The sequence below is a fragment of the Fusarium oxysporum genome, chromosome 8, assembly GCF_000149955.1.
Source record: "Fusarium oxysporum f. sp. lycopersici 4287 chromosome 8, whole genome shotgun sequence".
NCBI lineage: Eukaryota > Fungi > Ascomycota > Sordariomycetes > Hypocreales > Nectriaceae > Fusarium > Fusarium oxysporum.
In genome coordinates, this window is record NC_030993.1 from 2,419,711 (window position 1) to 2,446,098 (window position 26,388).

Sequence of the window (26,388 nt, forward strand, 5' to 3'; positions counted from 1 at the left end):
ATTCGACTCTTGGTTATCACGTTTGTCCTTGTCTCAAGTCAGCTTACTGACACAGTCATACTTTCAGCACTTCCATCCGTCATGCCTCATCCTGAACGAGTCCTTGTTTTATTCTCTTGTACTAAGCAACGCGGTGCAAACTAACTTTGCGCCAAACTATAACCTTGTTAACGTTGTTGGGAAGCACTGCGGTAAAGTCAGTAATGGTCTTGAGACTCGTGTAACGGTAGCCGTTTTATTTGGAGCTCCATCATAGAGAGTGGTAGAGGGGAGTGATCGTGTGAGGGTATCATGACAGGACAGCTCAACTGTCAATGGAAGGACGAAGATAAGACTTACTCTTGAATAAACCGGTTCCTGAAGCCTTGATTTGTGTGCTTGGACCTTTGAGAAGTTGATTTGAATAGTTGAGAAGCACTTCTTATGACGGGGTCATTCATGGCTTTTATAAAAGCTTCACGAGCAGCTCGAGATTTGGTAGTGTACGCCCTGGGGTGTGAGGTTCGCGGTGTGCTCCTCCACAAGATAGATAGCGTCCGCTTGCCGGGGTCAGACCCGAGGATGGAGAGGGACAGAGACGGATGGGGAGTGAGGCTGTGACTGGCGGAGACAAGCGCGTAGTGGAGCCGGCGAGGCGTTGCAGGTGACGGGCACGATATTATACCGGAAGAGACCTCTTGATCTTGGTACAAGGTGACGGGACAGGACACCTGGGCCTTGGCCTGGGCTTGAATTTGGGGCCATACCCGAAGACACGATCTGGACGCCAGCTCTAATGATGGGATATTGCGGGACGGAGGGGGTCACGAAACGTAACCCAACCCCGGTCCAAACTCTTCAAACAATGAGCAAAGCGTCAAGGTTTTGGCGGGGAAGACTAAAGACTAAGGCCCAAGTCCAGGAAGATGCCGGAAGACGACAACGACGATAGCAGTGGTCAAGGTGTTCAATAACGGGGGAAACAACCAAAACAACTGGGTAGCAAAAAATGGACGAATGGATCCAATCCTTGGTTGGAGCTGCTGGTCTCGATGTGGACGTGGATGTGGATGATGCCGTGCGGATAGCGCCTTTACTTCTGGACGTATCGAATTGACGTTGTTGTGACGGCAAGATACGGTACGGTACGGTAAGATTACTGTGTTTCCAAGACGGTTGATCTCTTTTCCTTCTGGTGGTGGTGGTGAAGATTGAATGGCAAGCAAGCGGCTGATAGTCACGTTGTTGATGGTAAAAGGGTGAAAGGGAGGAAACCGTGATGACGACCATGACGGTACAGTACTGTAAGGTATTTTTCCTCCAGATATTCTTATATACGGGCCTGCAGCCGCCTGATTGAGTAACTTACATGCTGCAAATTCCCCAAATCTCACCTGTAACCGCCTCATAATTCTGAATTTTGGACAGCTAAATTCACAAAAATTTCCCAGCTCTTTTCCTCACTGTCTGAGTCGTGAGGCTATCGTCTTGTTCGTGGTGCATTTTAAGCAAATGTGTCGTCATGATCGCCGGTCCCAGGGCCCCAAACTAAAATACTACAGCGACACGAGGCCCGCGATATTCCGGGAAAAGAGACTCGGCTGCATTTCAATTACACATTGAATACTTTCTAGACCCCGTTTTGCATGCATGCATATACGCACATGCTTGCAATGCATACAGTACTGTTGGTTTATTGAGAGGTATTGATACGATTCGCTGTTGACGTTGGCAACCATATGTAACTGAAATGCTCTGCCTGTATTGTCGCGAATGCTTATACATGTCTTGTTGTCCGGGCCACCTACCGTATATAACCGTGCCCCTGCCGGCTCGTAACTCCTAGCAAGGGCCGAGTCGCAGTTATCATCATATCTCACTATCGTCGGGACAGTACGGGGATAGTTATCAATGAGTTCTTCAAGGGGTCAAGTTGACGAGGTATTCGGACATTGAATTCCTTTAGGTTTCGGGACTAGGAGTGAGGCCTGCAACCCTCGTTGGTCTTTATCGCGAGGGTGTGCCCAATTGGACAAGGGGGCTGTGGTCCTGGTTTGTCTCTTGATACATACAGATGATGATATTTCCTTGCTCGCTCTTCTGCCTACTTGTAGTGGATGGCGATGGAAAACTGTACATGCTGCACATGTGGGGTGGCATTGAAGGCGAATGTTACACCTCATTGGCGACTGTAAACAGGTATGTGGGAATCGTCAAGTACTTTATCTTGGCAAGGGGAGGTAAAAACTTAGTACCTCTATCCTAGATGACAAAAAGACTTAGATAAGTTTAGTATCCTTTAGCAGGCCTTTAGGCCAGCTAATTTTGGCACCTTGGCTTGATGTCAGAAGTTTTCTTGCTCTCTGGGGCGTGGTAGAAAAAGCCAAGACTGTAAAGGCGGGAAACCATCTCCATCAAAATCAATGTGGTTACGTGCTGTAACGCTTACGCTGACCGGTGCTGTCTCTCTTCCATACAGGTCAGCAGACTATGAAATTTGAGGAAAAGACCAAAAACAGATCATGGAGAAACAAGCTCGCCAAGGCTCCTTCTGGGGATGGGACGCGGTAAGGAGCAAAAGGGGAATAACTCAAGGTGAGCAAGCTAGGGCTGAGATCAAGATTGCGGAGAAGAAGGGGGAGGTAAGTAGAAAAAAGCAACAACACCGAGCCTCACCTCAAACCCGTCGGTATACGATGTCTGTGCTGCTGAAACTCGTTGGTCACCAGACAGGAACAAACAGGGAGAGTGTGGATACGGTACGGAGAGAAAAGGATCAAGTTTGACGCTACGGCTCCGCAGGCGAGAATGGAGAGCATCTGGCATGTACCTGAATTCAAGCTGCAAACGAGTGCAAAATTGGCGTAGCTCCAGCTGCTGGCACTAACATGTGCTTCAAACATGAAGAGTTACGATAGAAGGGCAGGTAGGGAGCTAATACATAGACTGAACTTGAGGTGTTGGATGAAAACATGCCTTATTTGCTGACCATGTAAGTGAGAATGAATAGGGTTGTAAATGACAGATTAGACAATATGCAGTTGCAGATTTGTTCCTTCCTTCGTGCCTTGTGGCTGCTTCATCTCTTACAAGTTACCCTGGGGTCGGGTCTACCCCGCGACTCACCAATGACAGGTTTTATTGTTTGGGGCCAGGTATTCCCACCGCTGAAAAAACTGAGAGCTGTACCTTCCCCTTATCCCCCAGAACTTGGATGATCTCCTGCAGGCGCCATCGGGAACCATCAACTTACACCTAGCTTTCCTTCCAGCACTGAAGTCTTACAGTAGGGAAGGGAGGTTTATTTTGTCAACCTACTGATATAAGGTAATTCACAACTAGAATACCTGCAGATGAATCTAGTTTCTTCCTCTTCACATCTGTTCTTAGATCACGATCATCGTTTGCGTCTTCTCAACTTCTCAAATGATGCCTTGTGCCTGGCACTAGCACGACATGGAGCTGGGACTCTATTTCCGTCACCTTGGATGAATTGTCGGTGTTCAGCTCTGAACAATGTGGAGGCTTCTAGACTATGGCACTCTCGCTTACCCTTCCCTTGCGCCTTTCAACACCAGCTTGGGGATACTTTTAGAACAGACTCTGCACATGACTCCAGTTACCCAGTCAAGATCAGTCATGACTTGAAAAAAATTTCGATTTATTGGACTAGAATCCCAGGGCGCTTCGTGACCTGGGTCTCACTGACCCTTGGAGTTGATTGTGGTCCTCTTCAGCTTCGCCCCGCAACTCATCTCGCCCGTCAGCATCAGTTGTCAGGCAAAAGAACAGAAAGTCACGATAATGCAAAAAGCTTCCCGTGGGTAGCCTCTACCGGGATCTGGGTGACGTACAGACCAGAACCTGCATTCCCTGCCTTTCCCCACATGACTCGAATTTTACGATCGGCGACTCTGATTGGCCCTATGCTCACCTTGAATGTACACGCCCCTCTGCCGGTTCTCACCTTTTCAAACCGTCTTTCTGAAGATTCCGACATTATCCGAGTGTCCGTTTCTGACCGTTTCTCCGCCCAGAGCCTCCATCTAAATTACGTTTTTGGGGCTGGGCAGCTGGGGTTCAAGAGCTGCGTGGGGAAATGGGGTTGCGGGGGCTATTCTTCTCACAAGAGAAGCACATCACAGTTTAGGGATAATGTCACACCCGGTACGACTATGACTCCCGTTGCGGGCGCCTGCCTACCATGTTTCGGCTAACTTCCTGACCATCGTGCTCCGTCACCCGGCTCCGTCTCCTCCGTATGCCTCCGGTATGCGATGTCAACCACTCTCGCTCACCTTGCAAGCTTGCGATGCAGGCCCCTGTCCATACATGCTCAACTTCATGTTATCTTTAAGATAACAAACTGATATAGGACGTAGCGTCGATCACTGCTGTGCATGTGTTGCAGTAAAACTGACATCCCCTTCCGCCCGACCTTCAAATTCCCATGAATTATCAACGCAGTTTGCGACTACCTTGATCCTGGGCACTGCATATTGCTTTAAGTTTGATCGTGATAATGCAATATCAGGAACCGCTGTACGGCCTGGCATCGATCAGTATCTCAAAGCTGATCCACCTAAAACCCAACGGTGTTCCGTACACCTCCGTCCTCGGCAACCTTCCGAAAGGACTTCCGTAACGAGACCGTTGTGTTGCCAGGGCTCACTCACCTCGGAATACATCAACACAACATACAGTTTTCTACCGTATCCTGTCGCATCCCCCAACTCCCGATCCGCTGGGCCGCTGCCAGCCAGCCAGCGCCGTACCGGGATCCGCAATACCTGTTCCCTTCCTTGCATGGATATGGATATGGATATGCATCATTCTTCCCCATACTCATCTCGGATTTCCATTCGGTCACCGCTTCTCAATTCTGGAACAATGATGTAGCGTCGTGTAACGCTTTCCTTGGACCGTCCCGACTTTTCCTCGTGCTCATAAACCTCGCTAACAAACTTCCTTGCTCCAACCCCTCGATCATGATAGCCCATCAACCAAAACGCCATCAAGCCCATGCAAATATCCTCCTTTGGGTCTCCGTCCCGTTTCCGTTCACTAACTAACCTCGGAGACCGTCCATCAAAGTAGAGATCCCTGCTATATCTTGCAGTAGGAGACTGGGGTTACGTATCGTGGACTAAGGCCTAGATTGTCAATTATCGTGACTTCATGCAGATTTCTAAGGGGTGTCAAAAGAGACGACGGCGAAATCTCTCCTCCTGCCGAGCCTGTGCTTTACATGATTCACCGGTTCTGAGTTTTCCTCTAATCATGGGCTGCCTCTCGACTCAGACGTCAGGTGGACGATAACTTCTCGGTTTGTTGTTTTCGTCCATCTTTCACTTTTCTTTCTCCTGTCTCAGTATCATGATCTTACCTCAGTTGCTTTGACCCTGGATGTGTCTCACCGCCATGAATGGCTACTATAAGTACACATGCCATGTTTCCTGTCCCCTTGTATGGACCTCGTTCTTTTCGTCTGTCTGTTTCAAAGACAGCATTGTTCCCAACGTTTGGCTTTTAGCTCTCTTTCAAGAGATAGCATTTATCTTGAACGTGTGATAGTCAAGGTTTATTTGCTACATCAAGACGCCATCCATACCACACATGAGCAAGGCAAATAGTGTATCATGATTCCCGTCATCCTCCTTTTTTGTTTTCTCACTTGCCTGTCTATATACACTTGAAGTACAGAGAATGTACGGCATCCATCATAATATCGCCTACTGTCTCTTCTTTCGTGTCGTCATTTTCAATGTCCCTCTGGCGGCAACACAAGTGGCCTTCCTATCATCCTATACAATTCCGGCACCGCGTCCCTGGTGACCCCATAACTTCCCCAGCGCCAAGCCGTCGAAACCGTGATGATTTGTGAAGAAGATGGTGGTGAATGTCCATTACATTTCCCCTGTATTTTTGCTCATGGCGTGACCTGTTTGGTCTCACATAATCGCAATCGTGCGCGGATCGAAAACAGTCATCATTCATTTAAGCCTCATTGAAGATGAGCTTCGTAATCTTGCCGATAGCAATGGTTTGTCCCTGTGCGTATATCATGTTAGCTATCTGATATCCGAATATTGAGGCACTGCCTATGACTCTTGCCGCCACGCCTTAACGGCAGTGGTCTCTTGGCCATCTGGGGACGAGACACCCAAAAGTATGGGGTTAGTAGAATGGGGAATGGGTGTGTTGGGGCTGGGGGTGAATAAAGCCTACCTGGTCTCGCAAGGTGAAGCGACCCATCTGGGGATAGTCCTCGAACTTCTCCACGCACACAGCGCCTGCTCCGCCAATCACTTGCATACGGGCGATGATACTGTCGCCCTTCTTGGCGTGTGTAGGGGGGTTCTTGCTCTTGCGGTTTGTTCCCTTTTGAAGCTTGTGTAGAAGGGCTGCGAATGTTACCTCCTCAATGGCAGAGTGGACATGCAGCACGCAGTTGAAGCCAGCAGTCAGAATACTCTTGAGCTCCAGGATACGGATCTGGGCTTCAAATTCAGCGACAGTGTGCACCAGTCTCTTTGGCGAGCAAAGCACGAATCCGGGCAAGATATCGTCCTCCTCAATACCCTTGAGCCTTATTCGCACTTGGTCACCACACTGAGCTAGCTGAACCTCCTCTTCCTGCTCGCCGTAGACGGCAGCAGCTTCTACGTTGGTCTTGTTGGGCATCATGATCATGTTCATACCCTTCTTGACAACACCAGCCTCAATCTTGCCTTCCACCATCGTACCAAGATCACGGTACTTGCCATTGATGGGCAACATGAAAGGAGCGTTGACCTTGCGTTCAAGAGCCTTCATGCTGTCAAGATACTCGAGCAGCGCGGGACCATCCCACCAGGGAGCGACATCCTTGGGGATGCGGGTCTTGATACCCATCATTTGCTGAGCGGCGATAGGTAGGAAGTAAACATCAGTCTTGAGGTTATAGCCAGTGCCTTTGAGGAACTGAGCGAGCTTGGTGGTGCACTCCTGGTATCGCTCGTGAGACCACTCCACGGTGGGGTCGTCCATCTTGTTAACGGCAACGATGAGTTTGTTGACACCCTGTGTCTTGGCCAGCATGGCGTGCTCACGGGTTTGCCCACCTCTCTCGAAACCTGTCTCGTACTCGCCTTTTCGGGCGGAAATAACCAGGATACCAACATCGGCCTGAGAGGCACCTCCAATCATGTTGGGGACATACATCTTGTGGCCAGGGGCATCGAGGATACTGTAACGACGCTTCTCGGTCTCGAAGAAACCACGGCCAACCTCGATGGTCTTTCCTTGTGTTCGCTCCTCCTTGTTCAGATCCATGACCCATGACAGGTACCAAGACTCGCGGCCCAAGTCCTTGGCCTCCCTCTTGTACTTGTCCATGGTTCGCTCGTCGACCATACCGGTAGCATACAAGATCGAACCACCAAGAGTTGACTTTCCGGCATCAACGTGCCCCATGAAGATGATGTTGACGTGCTCCTTGCCGTAAATTTCCTTGAGAGTCTCCTGGTCGACATCGGCGGCCTGCTCCTTTTCGACGGCATCAACCTCTCGGGCGGCAGCCTTCTTCTCACCAGCGGTGGGACTGTTGCGACCAGAGCCAGGGCTTGGTGAGGTCTTGCCAGAAGTCTTAGCGGTGGCAGCCTTACCGGCCTTCTCGCCTGTCTTCTCGATGGCCTTTACGGCTGCGGCCTTCTGACCAGCCTCGGGCTTATCGGTAGGCTCAGCCTTGGGGGGTTCTTCTTGCTTGACGGGAGTAGCAGCGCCGGTTCCTGAGATGGAGAGGACCTTCGTCTTGGGCTTGGGACCGGAAGCATCGCCGCTGATGCTGATCACCTTGGGCTTAGGGGCGGTAGCGGCAGCAGGCTGACTGGGGGCAGCAGCGGGAGCATCGGCGGCAGGTCGTTGAGCAATCGTGGGAGCAGCGGGCTGCTGAGGTTGTTGTTGCTGTTGTTGGCCATACTGGGGATAGCCACCACCTGCTGCTTGTGTTAGTATGTCATAGTAACGGATCTCGGTGAATTGTGAATTTTTTTTGGCGCAAGTGTCATACCATAGCCTTGGTTGTTGTAACCACCATAACCCTGGTTGTACTGGTTGTAACCCTGCTGAGCACCATATTGAGGGTAGTAGCCTTGCTGATAGTATTGCTGCTGCTGCTGCTGCTGCTGGTATTGAGGTGCATATCCTCCATATGCTTGGCCGGGCTGGAATGAAGCAGCACCAGGCTGGAAAGAGGCGATGCCAGGTCGGAAGCCTCCTTGCGCGGGGGCGGGGTTGTTCATGTTAAGCTGCTGCTGAGCCTGCTGAGCGAGGTTCTCATCCTGAGCAGCGGGATCGTCCTCCCAAGAGTTAGGTGTCGCCATTTTGATGTGTTGAGCGGCGGTGGATTGTGTCGCGTAGTGGGGGGTGGAGGAGGGAGAGTAGGTAGAGGGAGGCAGAGGAGAGTAGAGGGTTTTGCGATCACTTGTTACGGTCTGGATGGGGTTGCGGATTTAAAAAGGCCCTAGATATGCAAGCAACCTGTCTGTGGAAAACGGGGCTTGTGTTTTTCTTTTCGATTATCAAGCGATGAGATTATGCCAAGTTCTTGGAGAATTGGGGAAGGGAGATAAATAAATTCCAACCCTTGACCCGGCAGAGACGTCAAGTTTGGTCAGTAAAAGATGAGTTTTAGGCACCAAAGACGCCCAACAACTTATATTGATTCTGTGAATATCCTTAGGTTCCTTGTGTTTTCCTTGGTGGGGGGAGGCAAGAACCAGGCAAGGTTTAGACTGCGAAAATTGTTGCCCCGCTATGGATATCATGACGCCGGACCAACTGCCCTGAAGTAAAAAGCATAGAGGGGTAGTTCAGGGGGTTGATACTGTGCGCGCTCGTCAACTCACACGTACATCTATCAAGGAAGGGACGGAACAGGCAGAATCATTTATTTATTGTTCCAAGCAACTCGGGGCATTTGTCAGTATTACAATGCGTTTGTATAGGTTTCAGCCTTATGACTCGTCTTTTGACTCATCTCATCATTCGAGTTCAAGCCCAATGACGGACTGGGTATCGACACCAGCCACAAGCAAGGACTGCACGTGCCATACAACGAGGGGCATGGTCTTAATCCTCACACTGTACACGTTGCCCCTCTATACTCAGTGTAAGTGCCCGAAACCTACACCGTCTATGCGTTGGCGGTCAATTACGTGCAGTGAATAACGCTGCTAACGAGCTACGGCTACCAATCCAATGCGGCATGGAACTCTCATAGGGGGACGTGCAATCTTTTGTTTGTCTATTTTCTCGACCTAAAGTTTCGCCCTTTTCCTCTATTGACATTTCTACCGGTGCTTCTAAGCATGATACAGTATTCGATAACGGCGAGCCTCGAACGTCCTGGTCATGGATGAGTTCCTCGCAACAGTTGGCGTTCAAGCCATGAGATATGCCATTCGCTCCGGTATCGCCCTAACATCGTCATATGCCGTCGGTCAATGTTCAAAACTACTCAAGTCAGTTGAAGACAAGGCTGTCCATGCTGAACTCAAAACGTTAAGAAACTTGCTTGATAGCAAAATAAAGGTGCGTCATAAGGCATATTCATTACTCTGGGGTACCTGGTGCCTGAGACCTAACCTATCACCATTGCAGATCATCTCACCAGCCATAGACTTGATCGAGTTCAAGTAAGCACCCCATTCGCTCATCAACTACACAACTAGTTGGAGCTATTTCTCCTAGTCCGATTCTAACACTCTCAACTAGGTCAGGTCGTGGAAATGTATTTCTCGAATCAGCAACTCCCCTTGCGAAATCATTGCATAAGGACATTGTCTCGCTGGGGCGTCGCATAGAGTCAGCAACTACTGTCTATTCAAACTCAAGGAGTAACAATGCCCAGACACGTTCACCATCTGCCAGCCACGACAGCCTGCTGGCTATCATCACCGCCATAAAGGGTCTGCTGGACCGGATCGATCGTGAGATCCCGCTTCTGCAGTTGGCCATTACTGCATCTGGGGAGAGCCTTTCCACATCTCTACCTGCTGGCATATCACCATCCAGACTGCTGCAGGCCAGCACACTACTCACCGTCGGCGACACACAGTTCGCAAAAGATCCAAATAGACCAGTCCAGATTGGCCCAATCTTTACCCTATCTCTCTACATGCTCTTTCTCGGACATGCATCCACACTGATGCCACACACCACCTCTCAAGTTACAGACACCACGATCTCTACTAATGGCCACTGTTCAGAAACGCCAAGCATCGGAACTAGGTACGGGATAGGTGAAGGGGAGCGGAAGCCACTGTGGCAGGAAGTATTACACAAGGCACGAGTTCGCATCTGCAGAACTCGCAGGGACTTCTACTTCGACAGTAAGCGAGGCTACTGTGCGAAGCCATTGAAAGACCACGATTTTCCCCTTCCAGCTCCTGAATCGACCGGTGGGGGAGAGTATGCATACCACCTGGAGGTTATCGAAGACCTTGACGATGGTCGTCTCCACGATGACGAGCATAATATTCAGCCATACGACGACATTCCTCGAGCAGGTATTCGCGAATCCATTCCTGTACATCAGTTGTCCAAGATATTTTACACGGATACAGGCAGAATTTTGAACATTGGTTCCGCCACTGACAGCGAGCAAAGACCAGTCTTGCTTTTGAAACGAGACACTCAAGCTCTGCCGGCCCGCCAGGAAACCGATGATGTCGGTGGGTTTCTTGAAGGACTTGAGGACGATGATAAGAGCGAGACATCAATTTCGGCGAGTGATGAGGATGATCAAGCCGAGATTGACAGGCAACTTCTAGAGGGTCTCGGACGCCCGGTACTGGAAGACAGCAATGTCGTGCCGGCGAGCGACCATTTCTTCAAGTGGAAATTCCCATCACATCTCGATCCGGAGTGGATGGCCCTCGAGGTGTACGAAGAAGATGATGAAGATGATGTTGGGGAAGACGACGATACCGACTCCGTGGGTTCAACGAGGCTCGAGCTGCCAAAGTGTATGACATCAAACCCGGGTACGCCTCGTGACAGGAGATCTTTAGACTCGAATGTTGTCGATCAAATCAAGAGACTATCTTTGAACAGCCCTGATAAACTGGGCTCTCTACAAGCAGTCACAGCAGCCGAGACAGAGAATTTTGTCGCTCGATCGCCATTTGGGGCGATCACGACATCTCTATCTCTAATGGAGATGCTGATACGACTGGCTAGTCTCCAGGAGTTTCAGCAGACATCTCATCTGTCTATTCCTGACCACATACTCACTTTCTTCCTGGAGGAGACATCGACCACAGGGTTGATTGGCGAAACGCAGTGGAGGGCTCGGAGCGAAGCAAAGCGTCGTATGGGGTTTGATCCTTATACCGACGCACCGACGAAGTAGTTAATAATTTCTACAGAAATGTGATGACTGTATGTAATTTGACTCGGAACAACCACTACTAGTGCAAAACTATTTGATATTCCATCGTAATATCAACCATTCACTTACTGCAAGGACATCGAAACGACTAAATTCGAGATGAATTTGGATCATCCATACTCTGAGCAACTATGATCACTTGTATATGTATGATATGTTGACATAAGTCAATTTCAGGCCATGATGGTCCATGGAGACTATTCGTCTGCGCGCACCAAGTTGCACGGAGGTGTTTGGAAGTTGACGACGAAACATGATGACACAACGAGAAACATTGAGCGTTTCTGCAATCCGATTTTACTGCCTCCTCGAAGTAGTATTCACTTATATATATTTCAGCCAATTGAGCTACTTTGAAGTCTCTTTGAATATATGTTGTGAATATTTTTGTTTTGCGAATAACTTACCCTATGGTGACGACATCGTCTGAGAGACATAGTAACACTTACCGCGGCCAAGTTTCACATCTTATCAATCAAAGACATACAACTCCAACATCAACTTCTACCCAACAACAAGTGAACCAGTCAATTGGACAGAGAACAGAGCTTTTCATCATAGAAAATGGCTCCTCTCGTTCCTCGGTTCCATCTCTTTGAGATTGACGATCAAACTTGGTACGTACTTCGGCTCCAAGCTCCACCAGCTCCAGAGCTTCGTCAACCCCAATGTCCAAGCTCTACTCTGCAGCTTCAACTGCCCGAGCCTGGAGCAAGCAGCTTCAGGATACTAGACCGACATGCAATTGCTATACCAACGTCAATAGTACTAATAAAGTATCAGGTTTCCCGCCTTTCTTCGTGCTCGCGTCCAAGATGGCCTTACACGCGCCTGGCTCTCCAACACGCCTCTCCAATCCCAATCTCCCGCGAGTCTCAGCGCCCAAGTCTTGATCAAGCAGCTCAACACGTCTCTACCCGATTATACTTATATCGATTTCTGTGCTGGCGGTGGTGGACCCACGCCATCGATAGCTCGTACCGTCAACGCGTACCTTCAGTCTCAAGGATCGGACCCTGTTCGCTTTATCCTTACAGACTTGCACCCAAATGTCGAGGCATGGGAACAAGTTGCACAGAAGAATCCGCTGTTGACGTACGAGCACAACTCTGTCGATGCGGCGTCTGCTCCGGAGTATCTTGTCAAGAGGGAAGATGGAACGAAGCCTTTCAGACTATTCAACCTGGCGTTTCATCACTTTGACGACGACTTGGCCAAGGATATTCTGCGAGATACTGTCGAGACGAGCGAGGGTCTTGCTATCTTTGAGCTACAGGATCGTTCCTTTGCGAGCGTGTTGGCGGTTACCTTCTTGGGCATTGGCGCATTCTTCAGTGCTCCGTTCTTCGCGCTCAAGTGGCGATCACCTGCAACACTTATCTTCTCGTGCTTGATCCCTATTCTACCGTTCGTTCTCATGTTTGATGGATATATCTCAGCGCTGCGAACAAGAACACCCGAAGAAGTTGAGGCTTTGTTGCGGTCTTGTGGTGCAGACACGAGCAAATGGGAGGTCAGGAGTGGTAGTGAGATGCACCTCTGGCCGTGCGGATATGTCAATTGGGTCATCTGTAGACCTGTTCGTAAAGGCTGATATTACATAGTATAACATCGGTAATGTACAAGAAATTTGCGACACGGCTATATCTGTGGTTGCTTCATCGAAACCACCAATTGACCGAGCAGTTCACTTCTCCATCCCATCCCACGCTCTTAACAGAATGCCAATAATGTGCAGGGATAAACATGGAGTCGCCAGGCTCTAGCACAACCTCGAAAAGCCCTACTGGTGCTTTATCGTCGCCCCAAACAGCATCATGCAGCATTTCCCGCTCCTCGCCCTGCATCATATCCTCCGTTCGTAGCCGACCATTGTCTGTCTTTTCCATTTTAGCTTGTATTTCGCCGAAGAGTGCGTCTCCCGACTTTGGTAGCATGAGCCTGAGGACCTTGTTCCCGGACAGCTGGCAGAAGAAGTTGGGGTTTGGATCTCGGTGTAGAGGTGTATACGTCGGCACTAGGCCGAGCCATATGCTAGAGTCGTATATGTCTCCCTTTCCAACAAACTTGATGATTTCTGGAGTGGGAAGGTCGTCCTGGAGGGTCTTGGGGAGATCCCCTATGGAGCACTGAGCAATGTAGACTGATATTCTCGGAAGCCCCATGCTCAGCAAGACTTTATTGAAGTGGTATATCTTATTGAAAAGACGGAGAGGTGCAGTGAATCGATAGAAATCCCTGTTGACTATATTGTTGACTGTTTCGTCGAGGACACCGTCAACCATAGCCTCCTGATTGAAACAGTTGTCCCAACTCCTCGCAATGGCATCATCGTGGATATCTCTGTCAAGAGAATCTCGAAACATCACAAGGCTGTCCTTCTGCTTCTGAGATGGAGCGTATATCTCATAAGTGACCATGGGATTGCGAAAGCGGCGGAAGTGCCACGACAAAGGCTGCCGTGGAGTTGTTGTGTGCGTTGTGTAGTATGGGTCTTCCTCGTCTATAAACCAGTTCTCCAACGCAGGCAGATTGGCAGCCGGTGAACCCTGGTCTTTACCAAAGACGACTGGCTTCTCGAGTTCAAATGATCGTGAGCGAAATGCTTCAGTGGTGGTGTATTCCTCAGCTACTGCTACCAGTCTCGGTATTCCCTTTCTTGGTGATATTGTCTCACTGAAACAACGGCATAGAGGAACCGTCTTTGGTATATGCCGACTCCATGGTGAGAAGGTAGATAGAACTTTGCTCATGATTTCTCTATTTTTGATGAGAAGAGGTTTTAATATAACGAGTAATGAGAAGAGCTGGTCATGATATTTCTTGTAGTTCCATTTGAGAATAGATCGACGTTATGTCCTGCATTCATCTAATGCATTGGTTGGGTCACACTTTTACCACCATCTTGAATATCAAAGGCGAGACTCATGCATCGGAAGCGGCAAAACCCTGTCCCGAAGCAGGTACCGTTAGATAGAAGTGGGAACCAACTCGAGATTCACTGTATCTGTTTCTATTTCTGTTGCACCAAAACTCTGCATCCTTCCGCGATCGACGAAAGAGGAAATTGCTCTTCATTTATACAATTCAAGTTTATTATAAAGGTCTCTCTTTATTGTATATTATCCCAGTGCGCTGATTTTCTATGTATTACTGCTATTGTTTTTGGTGAAATCACATAAGTACGGATCCCTCAACGGGCACATCCCTACCAACACTGATCGACTTTAGCGTACCTAGTGCGTTCGTGCCCTCCACTGTAGGTTAGGTCAGGTTAGGCTAGGTGTAGTGCTTTGTGCCCGTGGCTCGCGATATCTGCGCCCCTCAAAATACTCACCAACATCCATCACCCCGCCTCGAGGTAGCTTTACAGCTATCCTATCGATACCGCGCCCTACAGCACAGCATATCAACGCCCTCATAATACCTCGCATTTTTCTCGCCTCTCTGTTGCGATTCATTCTATACCACGCCACTGCCGAGCGCAATCCCTTGGCCCAGCCTCGTCAACAGGCATCTGTTGCCCCTCGACAACAAAAGAGACGACCACGATAGCGACACCATGTCGACCTCTTCGGGCGTCCCCGAGTCCTGGATATCCAGTTTCTGCTCTCTGCTCGGCCATGAATACTTTGCCGAAGTCTCGGAGGAGTTTATCGAGGATGACTTCAACCTGACTGGTCTGCAGTCCCAGGTTGCCATGTACAAGGAAGCATTGGAGGTATGTTTATCTTGTCGTGCAGGCGCGTCGACGTTTGCAGTTTTTTCTCTCCCAAAGACCCAGAATTGCTAACGTTGTACCCCTGTCTCACAGATGATCCTGGATGTGGAACCAGAGGACGACGAGGAAGAGGAGGAAGAAGAGGAGGAAGAGGACGAGAACGAGTCAGACCCAGAACGCTTGACCAGAGCAGCCAGCGAGCGGAGGCATCACCGCATGGCCAGCGACTTGTCCGTCATCGAATCCTCTGCCGAGATGCTGTACGGCCTCATCCACCAACGCTTTATCTGCTCCAGGGCCGGCATCCAGCAGATGAGTGAAAAGTACGAACTGGGCCATTTTGGTTGCTGTCCCAGGACAAACTGTGACCAAGCTCGCACTCTACCCGTTGGCCTCTCCGATATCCCTGGCGAGGACACGGTCAAGCTCTTCTGCCCATCATGTTTAGACGTTTACGTCCCGCCCAACAGCCGTTTCCAAACCGTTGACGGCGCCTTCTTTGGTCGTACTTTCGGCTCTCTCTTTCTCCTTACTTTCCCAGAATATGACCTTACTAAGCGTGGTATCGAAGTGCTGTCATCCACGAGCTCCCGTGTTAACGAAGGCGATGGCCTCATCAACGGCATGTACGCAAAGAATATTGGCCCTGGTCTAGGCCGTGAGCGTATATACGAGCCTCGCATTTATGGTTTCCGCGTTTCTGAGAGAGCCCGTTCTGGCCCCAGGATGCAGTGGCTCCGTGAACGCCCCACAGATATTAACGAGCTCGACGAAGCCCGTCTCTATGCAGAACAGAACCCTGACTCGGAGGATGACGACGAGAACAGCGGTCAAGCTGGTGTTAATGGCAGAGTTATGGTTCGTCGACGCCCTCCTGGAAACGCTCGCCTTCGCCAGAGACAGAACAACAATGGTAGCCCCATGGCTCTGTCCACTAATGGAGCTGAATCCGAGTTGTAGAGTGATGGGCGCATACGGCTGGTCTCATATATATCCCTTCGCGACTCCAGACCCGGTAGATGTTAGGACTGTTAATGAAATATTCCTATCTTTTTCAAGGGAAGATTTCGACATCAGGCTACCTGGATATTTGGCAATTATGCCTAATGACTGCATCATGGAAACAAGGCGTAGACGCACTGGAGACGCATTAGGAAGGGCTAAGCATGATGGTGTCACGGGGTGGGAGGAAGGGTACCATTGGGTTTTTGCTTTGCAGGATTAATGCATAGACGGCGTTGAACGTTTGATAGGTAGGCTATGGAAAATACACATCAAATGCACACTTATGACAACTCAAGGAATCTACCAACACATGACTAGAAGAACTTGATGATTATGTGTGCTTAAGCTTAGCATATTATCACTTGTTTATATCTCAGGGCTATGCGGTTATCACTCGTCTGTTCAAATTACCCAAGTTATGATGTGTTTTCCCTTCATTGGCATTAGGCATGAGTTCTATGGATAGACATATACATGCTACTACTCCTGATGCCTTCCCCCCTGTTCCTCATCCAACCACTACCAAGTCGCCAGTCCTGCGGCGTGGTGTTGTACTCCCTCCTCATGCGGCCGTGACCCTCGCAAGACAGCCATGCTAGAAATCCCCTCTTCGCCATGAGTTCGCCCAATGCTCTTGTTTTTATAGAGCAGAAGCAGAGATCGGTCAAGAAATAATAAAACAAAAACCTTTCCTGTCACCAAACACCCCGTCCTTGAACCCATGCTATCGTATACATCATGGTCCTCGTCTCTCGTCCGTTCTATGCTAACAAAAGAGAACAATAAAGTTAAAAATAAAAACAGAAGGATAGACTGCCAGCGATTATGAGTGTCTTCCTCGCACAAGACTTTTCTGCTTGCACAGAAAGGACAGCCTGCGACATCAAACTGCACCGCGATGGTGAAGCGTACTTCAACGCCTGATAGCTCCTAACGCCCTGTTGCCCATTTCCATTCCCATCATATCTATCGTGTACAGTGTGTGTATCCCGTGGGCTAAAACCGTTAAAGCAAAAAAGAAAAGTGAGAATGAAACTAAAGAAGAAGAAAACAATAAAACGAAACTGACAGCCACGGTCAACTGGCATCTGAGGGTGTGTGTATTGAAGATGTTGAAGACCCGAGAGAAACTGCTCGTCTGTTCGAAGAGACCCCGGTGTATATGAACCCAGAAAGATGAGGAAAGCTCTACATCAACCTGGAGCTGTTTTTGGCCAACGACCTGTTTGCTGGTGCAGTAGTACTGGCGTATCAAGTACTGGCGTATCAAGTACTGGGTGTAGGTTCAACAGCATCGCCCTCAGCCTGAGCCTCTGCAGCTACTGTGTTGCCTATGTCTTTATCTTTGGCATCGTGTTCGGCCTTCGGTGTCGTCTCGTCGCTAGTTACTGAACCACCAAGACTGGCTCTTGGAACAAACCAACCCCCACGTTCCCATTGACCTGGTTCGTATAGGCAAGACTTGCGGACCTCCTCGTCAGAAATACCGGCAAGTAACGTGTTGAGACGTTTAAAATCGATCGGTTTGAGGATCCAGCCATCAAAAGCCGGCATCGACGTAAGTCTGCTTCTCGCGCTCAACGAGAGAAGCCGAAACAGCGAAAATTGGGATGCGATAATTTGAGTTAGCCAACGACGAATGGCCTTGATGCTCCGCGGATGCCTCCATTGACCTGATCATTTTCGTACTTGTGAGTCCATCGACAATTGGCATCTTATTTATGTTAGTAACGTATTCATGCGCGACGACTTAGACAGAATGACTTACTTGCATATCCATTAAGACGACGTCAAACTCCTTTGATCTTTCGCGATATGCTGCAGCACAGTCTTCACCGTTGACAGTATGATGCACGCCATGGCCGACTCGCTCCAAACGTTTCCTCAAAATCTTCATGTTGATTGGGTCGTCTTCGGCCACAAGGACCTCCAGATGTTGTGGCTCAGTCATCTGAGTTCCTCCACTTGTGACGCTCTCTGTAGCGGCCTTTGTTACGGGGCGATCGTTTCCCTTCATCTCAAAGAGAACACGGGAATGTTCGCTGGGCTGTGGTCTTTGGGGCATATCGCTGTACTCGTCTGGAATCTTGACAGCACGAATCGGAGTTTTTGAATCCACCACCCCTGCGCTTCCGGGCTCGCTATGTGGTTTGGTTGCCACAGGGCTCCTGGGAGGACTCACAGGTCGGCCACTGAGGCTGATAGCTCCGCGGGACGTGGGCCGCATGGAGCCTCCTCCTGAATTCACACTACCAGGAAGAGGATACTCACCGCCTTCCTTGTCGTTCAGAGATAGTGGCGTTGAGATCGCATCAATGAGTCGATCGGCGTCACTTTGATGACTACCATGGCTGCCACAGCTACTCATACTTCGTTGGCTTGCTCGGCTTCCTTGTTTCATTGATGCATCGCCTCCTTCGACAGTAGAAGTCATGGAGCTAACCCTGTCAACGAGTGTAATCTCTCCCTCTGGAGCGGCTGTCAGAGACAGTGGGGCAGATGTTGCAGTGTTTGCGGAATCTGCACTGTTTGTCGACTTGTTTGTTGAGCCACTCGTCGGGACGTTTTCGTTTCCTTGTGAGCTTGGACACTCATTGGAAAGGAGGAATGCAAGTTGAACCACGAATCTTGAGCCTTGGCCAACCTCCGACTTTAGGCGAAGCTGTCCATCCATGTTTCGAACAATGCGGGCAACAACAGCAAGACCAAGTCCCAATGTTCGCATTTCGCGAGGCATCTCCTCCAGCTTCGTGCCCGACATAGGTGCTTCCTCTGAGCTGACCTGTTCGAGGTCACGGAACAAGGTATCCAATTGGCTGGCACTCATGCCAATACCAGAGTCCTCAATGACAAAATCCACCACTGCCTGTCGATCTTTGACTTCTGACACAAAGACTTCCACCTTAACGTGGCCGCTGTGAGTATGGGCCACAGCGTTCGCAGTGACATTAGAGAGTGCTTGGCGAATTCGTCGTTCATCGCCATGTACGAATCGCGGAAGCCCAGGATGTTGAACAACGGTGTAATGAATTCCTTTTCGTTTAGCATCATTCAGGAATGGACCTGTCGCTTCTCTAATGCAGCTGGCAAGATCAAAAACCTCATCCTTGACCAAGTTCTGTCCTTCTTCAGTCTTAGTCAAGTCTAACAAGTCGTTGATGACATAGATCAAAGACTTGGAGGCGGAATGAGATCTCGCCAGGTTATCACGGGTTTCTTGATCGAGACTGCCCTCCAGGGCGATTTCCAGGTAGTTGATAATGGCATTAAGAGGTGTCCGGACCTCATGGGCAGAATTAGCAAGCAATAATCGGGTTAACTTGCTGTTTTGAAGAGCCATTTCTTTTTGCCTCCAGACCTCGATGAATTTACCGTAGACGAGACAGAGCACGGCTGCAGTCTCGACCTGTTCTTCATTCCATTCTCGGCATTTGCCGACAACAGTTTCATGCCAGGTCTTGAAGCTCTTTCTTGGCTCCAAGTAGCCGGCAGTGCCCTCTCGAACAAACTTTTCGTAGGGGTTGCCGGCCCACTTGACTTCTTTGATCTGGCCCTTCCGGAAGAAGACGATGAAGTCGTTGCCGCCAACGCTGAGGGGTACGTAGAGTAGACCGGCTACAACTTGGAAACCAGGTGGATATCGTAGGTCGGGAAAGTCTTCTTTAACGTCCTGCGATGCAACAACAGAGGTAAGTTGTCGCATTCGTAGGTATTCCAGCATCGCAAGGGCTTCCTGGCTTTGTTCGACAAGTCCCATGATTTTGGTCTCGCCCTTGATAGATAGCAGCCCAAAATCTGCATCGAACAGCTTCAAAAGATCCTCTGAAGACGCAATAATATATCCAGAGGGGTTCTTGTCTGTAGGTGCAGTGTTGATCAACTTGCGAGCCTGTAGCCGTGAGGCGTAAGATAGCCTCTCAATGTTCCTGGACGCGGTGTCACCAACCAGTCGACACATCTTCCGAATTGGAAAAGACACTCGCATGCCGTGATTACCATACGAGTGGCAAGAAATAAGGCCCCATAGCTCATTAAAAGCATTAATTGATATCGACATGGACGATCTCACTGCCATGTTTTTGAGATACTTGATATGGATAGGGGACATGGCTCGCAAGTAGGAATGACTCATGTCCAGAGGAACGTCCAGATCTTCCTTAGTCCTGCAAACTATTCTGGAGGTGTCTTGATCTCGGTCGTAAAGCAATCTGACCTTGTTGAGTTTGTATAAATCGCGAGCTTGTCGTGGAATGTCTGATGCGGGAAAGTGGAGGCCTTTATACAGATCTCTCGTCATTGATGTGTCGACAAGTTCTGTTACGACCTTGCCGTTGAAGGAAGAGTCGAACTGGTAAATCATGACACGGTGGAAGCCAGTCAATTCCTTGACTATGCCCACCAGGATTTTCAGGAACGCTTCCAAGTTGGGAGCTGAAGAGAGTTGCTCTTGAACCTGGGACATGATATCAAAGACTTGCATGGCGCCTTGCTCGCCCCGTCTCTTTCTCGCACTCCTCAATATTCTCAGGGGTTTGCTGAGGACCTCTGTGCTGTCTTCGATTTCTTCCAGTGTTGGATTTGACTGGAGGGTGTCGTGTGGGGTATCGGGGGTCAACTCATCAACTGGTCGTAGAGGATATTCAGCGTCATCGTCTAGTTCGAATTCGCAAATGATTAAATCAGGATGTGCCGGGTTTATGTGAATGGCACACCAGAGTTTTGTGCTCTTGCGCTTAGGGGACCGAATCGACAAACTAAAAACTTCAGGCCCGTTAACAGCTGGATCCGCATCTTCGTCACGAATGAAATCGATGTGGTCAAGAAGATTATCCTGCTGTTCCTCCGTCAAGATGTCTAAAAAGTTTTTGAGTTGAAATAGTTGCTTGGGCGTGTAGCCCAGCATTCGCTCAGAGTTTTCGCTAATGTATCGAGCGACGAAGCAGCCATCATTCTCTTCACGGAGCGCAACGAGAGCACCGAATGTTTGAATCGCACCAGGAGTATGAATCGGTTCATCTTCGCAGCGCTGAAGGACACCATCGCGGCCTGTGATAACTGCGTGGCCATCATCGGTCACAACATGAGTGAAGCGAGATGTGACAAGGGGGACGTCAGCACTCGACTGTCCCGCAGAAGACACATCGGGCTCGTGTCCAGAGGCTGCAGCTGCAGGTGCGCTGTGACCCATTGGTCCGGATTCTTCTGTTTCAGTTTCATTGTCGGAAGTGGAGATATCGAGCTGAAGTGGTGTTGTACTGCTTCCATGGCGGTTTGCGTCTAGTTGAATGCTGGACATTGGGCCGCTCATAGTGTTCTTCCTCCGCATAAGGGCATCGATGCGCTCACTATGGGCTCGTGAATGGTAATTAGCTGGAACGGTGTCTGACCGTCTCAGATCTGGCCCCGTGTCAGCTCGGGGAGCACCTGGGACATGGACAGGAATGCTTCGACCATCGCGCTCAGGCAAGGCCGGAAAATAATCGTCACTGGCAATCTTACTGGGGTTGGGGTCGACGCTTATGACGGATCGTATAGGAAAGACTCGATCTCCAGAAATATCTGAAGCAGCAGAGTGATATCCCAATTGCTTATCTGATCCAACACTCCAAGGAGAAAACGGCGGATCCGAGTTTGCAATACTATTCTGCTCGCTAGGAGCAGCAGATGAGACAGCTCGGGTCGTGCGTGTCGGAGTTGCGTCGGAAGGACTTGTTCGCAAATTTGGTAAGTCTTGGCCCATGGGCCTAAATGTCGATGAAGATGCTGTCGAAGACTGAGGTGGAGGGGGGTAAGAAGTATAGGTTGGAAGAGACGCAGACGAGGGGTCGTGTTCCTGCTCCTGTTGTTCCTGCTCCAGCTGCCCTTGCTGCTCAGGCTGAGCTTGGTTGATGTCCTGGTCGTCCTTCTCGTGAGGCGCATCCATGGCGATGCTGTCTGATCGCTAACCTAACAGTTGCGAAGCGGATACTGAAGGATGAAAGCCGAGAGGCAAAAGAGGGTGTGGAGAGGATGCTCGAGGGAGAGGTGAGGGCGGTCCTATAAAGTAGCGTCGCGCATTCCCGTTATAACCGATATCGTGTAAGTGTTAGGGTGACAGCCTAGGAGGATCCCGTGAGATCGAACGATTGGGGTGGCCTAGGTGAAGTAAAATCGTCCGTCGTGTTGTCGTGATCGTGGTTGATTGCTTGCCAGAAGGAGCAGCGCGGGAGCTACATGCACAATGATAGAGTACCTAAGGTAAGGTAGCGTTGATGGGAGTAGCAAGATCGAACGAAGTGACGAGGCTCCCATCCAATTCGATATCAAACAGGGGTTCAGACTTAGAACTGCCCTCGGTAGAACAGACAGGCCAGACAAGGCGTATGAAATGAAACAGAGCTATCACGATAGACAGAAAATAGGCGGCGATAGATGGCAAAGGGCTGCGATGGCGTATCCCAATGCGGAAGGAGTGACGAAGTCTCTGACTGTTCAGGCGACTGATTATCGATTGATACGTAATACCAGTCTGAATGACGAGGTAAGGAAAATTGAGAAGCAGGCGAGGCGAATTTCAAGGGCGAGGAGAATATTAATTTGCCTGCCCGAGGTGGCAGCTTCTGGCTGGGGGGGAGGTTTTGGCACAGGACAAAAGGTGCTTGTAGGTTGTTGGTTGATTGTGTGGAGGTGGCGAGTTTCGATACAGCAACAGCACAGTACAGTGTGACCCCTCACTATTGACACCTGCCGGAGAGAAGCCAGGGCAGTCCAGTGGCCAGTCCAGTGGCCACAGCGCTGAGGGTCAAGTGGGAATGGGCGCCCCCGGGACAGGGCATGGAGCAGCATGGACGGCAAGGCAAGGACAGGACTTTCAATGGATCCCTACCAACCTATGGCTTGCTCATCTGCCTCACTAGCTCCGTCGATCTTGTCCATTTTCCCACTCTCGCTCAGCGAAACACCGCATTGCATTGCCAAGACTATTCAGAATCCCATCTTTATCCCTTGAAAATCCCATTATATCCGCCATCCCAGGATCAGACCCAGCCAGGTCCTGTCCAGGTCTAGGCCTTCAGGTTCCCACTCGGGCCCACGATGCACTGCAGATGCACTTTTCACGATTGATCTAGGGCCAGCTCATAGTAGATGCCTTCTTCCATTGCCTTCCTTCTTGCTGTCTATTGTAGACAAATCAGCTCTCGCCGTTGATCAAAGGGTCTCGTGGTGAACAATTCGGTGCTTTCGATGACCCCAAAACCTTTCGAACCCGAAACAACCCTCCACCACGAAACCATCTCCAACAAGCTAGATTCCAGCAGCCAGGGGAGGAACTGTACAGTGTCACTATGCAAAAACGAGCTTTTCACAGCATTATCGCTTTTACTGCGCTCTCCCCGCTATGAAAGCAGCGACATTGCGACAACTTGAAGAACAGGCCCCGCCATCAGGCAAGGGTTCTACCATCGCGACTACGGTACAGTAGTTTGGCTCCAGTCTTCAAAGATTGCCCTCATGACCTTTTCAACGGGGCATTTGGCTCAGTCTGGGCTGACTGATCATCGTTTTTGATCACTTCGCATCCACAGCCTTGCCTTAATCCTTCTGCTGGCTTCTCAGGTACAGTGAAGCGAGATCGGCAAGTGTCCAGAGAACCCTATTAATTCAACACAAAAATACACAACCTGAGATGAGTCCTGACTCTCGTCAACCCAAGAGCCGTACACGTACCTATAGTATTAGCATCATAGGCTGGTCTTTCACGGGAGATAAACTAACCTTGAAACCCGTGCGCTAATTTGAAAGCACACTACCATATTGCAGTTGTCATTGTTCTACGAACTAGAAGTTGCCCGAGATGCGGCGAATCATTCACTTTGACGGGGATCGAGGACTTTAGAGCTGACCGTTGGGTATTGCCGTCTTCAGTAACAGCTGGCATAAAACGCTCCTTTCCCCTGACAGCCGCATCAAGTCAGATATGTATCATCCGCCTTTCAGATGCTGATGGCACTCCCAGACCATGAAACAGGAATTACTAACAGGCCAGCCAGACCGCTCGACAACATACTATCGTGAATCGGCGATCAGGACGCCCTAGGCCTTTCCAGGACCTACCAGCCAGCCCGTAGGTGCTTTGCTAGCTTGAAGGATGGTCCCAAGAAGCAATTCGACCCCTCATCTGTGCCAGGTCCAAGTTCAGAGCACGATAGCGCATGGCACTTCCTGACCCTTACCCGTCTGCCACACTGCCCATCTCCCTCAAGGTTAAGGGTATTGCTGTAATCAGGTGAGAGAGGCAAGGTTTACGAGCCCCTCGCTGATCGCGTTACAGGGGTCTTGGGCACATCGTGCACACTACATAACCGCATTTCAGTATCCTCAAATACCACTGGTGCAATGACAGCCAAGTTCGGCATTTGTGCAACAAAATATCCAATGCAACATGCAATATCTGTAAGAGTCGTTCATCCATGATGGATGGGCTTCTCAGCCCTGACGTCTTACACCAGTGGGTGCGCCACATACGATCGTGACATCATTCAAGCCGGTGCGTTCTCTCCGGATTTGGGGACGTGCATGGGTAGTTTGGCAAATCAGAACTCGTGAAGCGATTTGGGATCACGACAATCATCCTTTCTGAACGCAGATCTTGTCGCACCAGCCACAGGTGGCGTTTGACCCCTGTTCCACTTTGTTTAATAATCCGTCATTTCCGCCAAGCATCCAGGGTACAACTTTGCTTTCAACTTCAACTTCAAAGGGGACTGGTTTTTTTCTTGGAGAGGAAATGATTTGGCCGAGGAAACAAAGTTTGACAGCATTAGCACTGTTCCTCGGAGTTGCAAACATCTATCTTCACTAGGCAAATTATGTCGTTGAGTCCGTTAAGTAACACAACCTCAAGACATATCACATTTCTATCTAGTACATTCAGTTGCCGTGGCTGTAGGCCGTCGAGAAATCTCTTTACCATGTGGGCCATTTATGACAATGGTCCTTGTTATTGACATCTAAAACGGTTGACACTGACATTCGGGGCTTTGTCGTGTCCGCGTTACCGCCTGTCTACGAGATCCCCTTTCTGATCATTTCTTTTCACTAACTACCATCAGTTTAGGCTGCATGCACGTAGGAGCCCAGTGCCAAGACCAAACACTGTTCCGGAGGTGCTCCGAACGGTAACACCTAATAGAAACAGGCATCCATTTGATATGAGGGGCAGCAAAACTCGATTCTGAACCACGGCTGACTTCAAAGGCGGAGGGGAGACTGGTTTGAATATATCCACAAAATAAAAATCTCTGATCTTGCTTGGATTTGCCAAGCTCAAGTGCTAGAGAGCCGAATTGCTAGACTAGGTACAGCAGATTACCTTTATCCTTATATCAGATCTCGAGAGGCTCTCGCCTGACCCCTGCTCATGAGGGAACCATCTCAGACCTGGTCATAGTGACACCAAAATAAGCTCCCCGACGCGAAGACAGTGCGAGAACATGCATATGCTTTCATTGGATGGAAAGCTCTCAACCTGAAAGTCCGGGCGAAGACTCCAAACCTCCCAGGCAACGAATGAAATATTGGTTTAACCATATATATATACTACGCTGGGCGATTAACAAACTCAAATACCATTATCAAGACCCTGAATCTATAAAAGCTTAAACCGCTTAGTCGTTTGTGACTATTAAATACCTTCAGATTGAAGGCTTGACCCCGCATGAAATTTGGAGAATGCTTAACTACTTACACACAGCTGCTGTGTTGAAATCATCAGGATACTACATTGGGGGTAGGATGAATAGGTAGCCTCACATTTATAGAAGCTGTCAATTGTAACGAGCCTAGGCTCTATAGCTATCCTGTCACGTATTGCGCGGTCAAAGAGTACCCCTGACATTATATTTCAGAAGGGTCAAATCAGACCGTGAGCTACATCAGTATAATACTAATAACAAGGCTTTTGCCCATTCTTCAACTGCCACGCATGTTGCTTGTCGACACGATTATCAACTACCCTGTATTCGTGTATCAACCTACAGAATTCTCTTACACCCTCGAGGCCAGGGAGATCATTACCGCTTCTTGCTATGTAGCCAAATTGTGTAGTGTGTCAAATGTACCTTAAGAATTATGTGTTAAGCTGTAAAAATAGCAACAAGTAACCACACCAGGTCGTCTATGCTAGTGATCCTAGGCATTAACACTCCTATATGGCCAGAATACTCCTCTAACGTGATAATTTAGTGTCTCTTCAAGCCGGTTCTTCAAG

At 49.4% G+C, this 26,388-nt stretch overlaps 7 protein-coding genes across 11 annotated transcripts; 4 read left to right on the forward strand and 3 right to left on the reverse strand.

Moving 5' to 3' along the window:
• Positions 1-2,501: 2,501 nt before the first annotated feature.
• FOXG_18548 (uncharacterized protein) lies at positions 2,502-2,765 on the forward strand (the record flags this gene model as incomplete). Its single annotated transcript, XM_018398669.1, has 2 exons — positions 2,502-2,621; positions 2,709-2,765. The coding sequence occupies 2 exons, from the start codon at positions 2,502-2,504 to the stop codon at positions 2,763-2,765; spliced, it is 177 nt and encodes a 58-aa protein (XP_018237558.1).
• A 2,371-nt stretch (positions 2,766-5,136) lies between these two features.
• FOXG_03419 (uncharacterized protein) lies at positions 5,137-8,719 on the reverse strand. 4 transcript variants are annotated; one of them, XM_018381143.1, is made up of 3 exons: positions 8,030-8,719; positions 6,208-7,955; positions 5,137-6,030 (listed from the first exon to the last, which is right to left on the reverse strand). In XM_018381143.1, the coding sequence occupies exons 1-3, from the start codon at positions 8,340-8,342 to the stop codon at positions 5,977-5,979; spliced, it is 2,115 nt and encodes a 704-aa protein (XP_018237561.1). In that variant the 5' UTR covers positions 8,343-8,719; the 3' UTR covers positions 5,137-5,976. The 4 variants fall into 4 exon arrangements, with proteins under 4 accessions (XP_018237561.1, XP_018237559.1, XP_018237562.1 ...); XM_018381141.1 differs by having other exon boundaries at positions 6,208-7,958; positions 8,030-8,683; XM_018381144.1 differs by having other exon boundaries at positions 5,137-7,955.
• A 366-nt stretch (positions 8,720-9,085) lies between these two features.
• Positions 9,086-11,495, forward strand: FOXG_03420 (uncharacterized protein). Its single transcript, XM_018381145.1, has 3 exons — positions 9,086-9,552; positions 9,622-9,656; positions 9,736-11,495. The coding sequence occupies exons 1-3, from the start codon at positions 9,373-9,375 to the stop codon at positions 11,372-11,374; spliced, it is 1,854 nt and encodes a 617-aa protein (XP_018237563.1). The 5' UTR covers positions 9,086-9,372; the 3' UTR covers positions 11,375-11,495.
• Positions 11,496-11,871: 376 nt separating this feature from the next.
• FOXG_03421 (uncharacterized protein) lies at positions 11,872-14,291 on the forward strand. The gene is made up of 2 exons (XM_018381146.1): positions 11,872-12,030; positions 12,197-14,291. Exons 1-2 carry the CDS (start codon positions 11,978-11,980, stop codon positions 13,005-13,007), a joined length of 864 nt encoding a protein of 287 aa, XP_018237564.1. The 5' UTR covers positions 11,872-11,977; the 3' UTR covers positions 13,008-14,291.
• On the reverse strand, positions 12,543-14,299 carry FOXG_03422 (uncharacterized protein). The gene has a single exon (XM_018381147.1). It carries the CDS (start codon positions 14,164-14,166, stop codon positions 13,072-13,074), a length of 1,095 nt encoding a protein of 364 aa, XP_018237565.1. The 5' UTR covers positions 14,167-14,299; the 3' UTR covers positions 12,543-13,071.
• A 135-nt stretch (positions 14,300-14,434) lies between these two features.
• Positions 14,435-17,605, forward strand: FOXG_03423 (casein kinase II subunit beta-1). Its single transcript, XM_018381148.1, has 2 exons — positions 14,435-15,134; positions 15,228-17,605. Exons 1-2 carry the CDS (start codon positions 14,976-14,978, stop codon positions 16,092-16,094), a joined length of 1,026 nt encoding a protein of 341 aa, XP_018237566.1. The 5' UTR covers positions 14,435-14,975; the 3' UTR covers positions 16,095-17,605.
• Positions 16,491-22,839, reverse strand: FOXG_03424 (uncharacterized protein). 2 transcript variants are annotated; one of them, XM_018381150.1, is made up of 3 exons: positions 21,639-22,839; positions 17,908-21,536; positions 16,517-17,853 (listed from the first exon to the last, which is right to left on the reverse strand). In XM_018381150.1, exons 1-3 carry the CDS (start codon positions 22,060-22,062, stop codon positions 17,680-17,682), a joined length of 4,227 nt encoding a protein of 1,408 aa, XP_018237568.1. In that variant the 5' UTR covers positions 22,063-22,839; the 3' UTR covers positions 16,517-17,679. The 2 variants fall into 2 exon arrangements, with proteins under 2 accessions (XP_018237567.1, XP_018237568.1); XM_018381149.1 differs by having other exon boundaries at positions 16,491-17,853; positions 17,908-22,839.
• Positions 22,840-26,388: the final 3,549 nt, after the last annotated feature.

Bases quoted from the DNA above. Each gene is read 5' to 3' on its own strand.
- FOXG_03419 (XM_018381141.1), bottom strand. From the start codon at position 8,342: ATGGCGACACCTAACTCTTGGGAGGACGATCCCGCTGCTCAGGATGAG. The intron at 7,959-8,029 runs GTATGACACTTG...TAACACAAGCAG, and splicing joins TTACAACAACCAAGGCTATG to CAGGTGGTGGCTATCCCCAG. The intron at 6,031-6,207 runs GTAGGCTTTATT...ATATACGCACAG, and splicing joins GCTTCACCTTGCGAGACCAG to GGACAAACCATTGCTATCGG.
- FOXG_03420 (XM_018381145.1), top strand. From the start codon at position 9,373: ATGGATGAGTTCCTCGCAACAGTTGGCGTTCAAGCCATGAGATATGCC. The intron at 9,553-9,621 runs GTGCGTCATAAG...TCACCATTGCAG, and splicing joins TGCTTGATAGCAAAATAAAG to ATCATCTCACCAGCCATAGA. The intron at 9,657-9,735 runs GTAAGCACCCCA...ACTCTCAACTAG, and splicing joins ATAGACTTGATCGAGTTCAA to GTCAGGTCGTGGAAATGTAT.
- FOXG_03421 (XM_018381146.1), top strand. From the start codon at position 11,978: ATGGCTCCTCTCGTTCCTCGGTTCCATCTCTTTGAGATTGACGATCAA. The intron at 12,031-12,196 runs GTACGTACTTCG...ATAAAGTATCAG, and splicing joins GAGATTGACGATCAAACTTG to GTTTCCCGCCTTTCTTCGTG.
- FOXG_03422 (XM_018381147.1), bottom strand. From the start codon at position 14,166: ATGAGCAAAGTTCTATCTACCTTCTCACCATGGAGTCGGCATATACCA.
- FOXG_03423 (XM_018381148.1), top strand. From the start codon at position 14,976: ATGTCGACCTCTTCGGGCGTCCCCGAGTCCTGGATATCCAGTTTCTGC. The intron at 15,135-15,227 runs GTATGTTTATCT...CCTGTCTCACAG, and splicing joins TGTACAAGGAAGCATTGGAG to ATGATCCTGGATGTGGAACC.
- FOXG_03424 (XM_018381149.1), bottom strand. From the start codon at position 22,062: ATGGATGCGCCTCACGAGAAGGACGACCAGGACATCAACCAAGCTCAG. The intron at 17,854-17,907 runs GTAAGTCATTCT...AACATAAATAAG, and splicing joins TCGTCTTAATGGATATGCAA to ATGCCAATTGTCGATGGACT.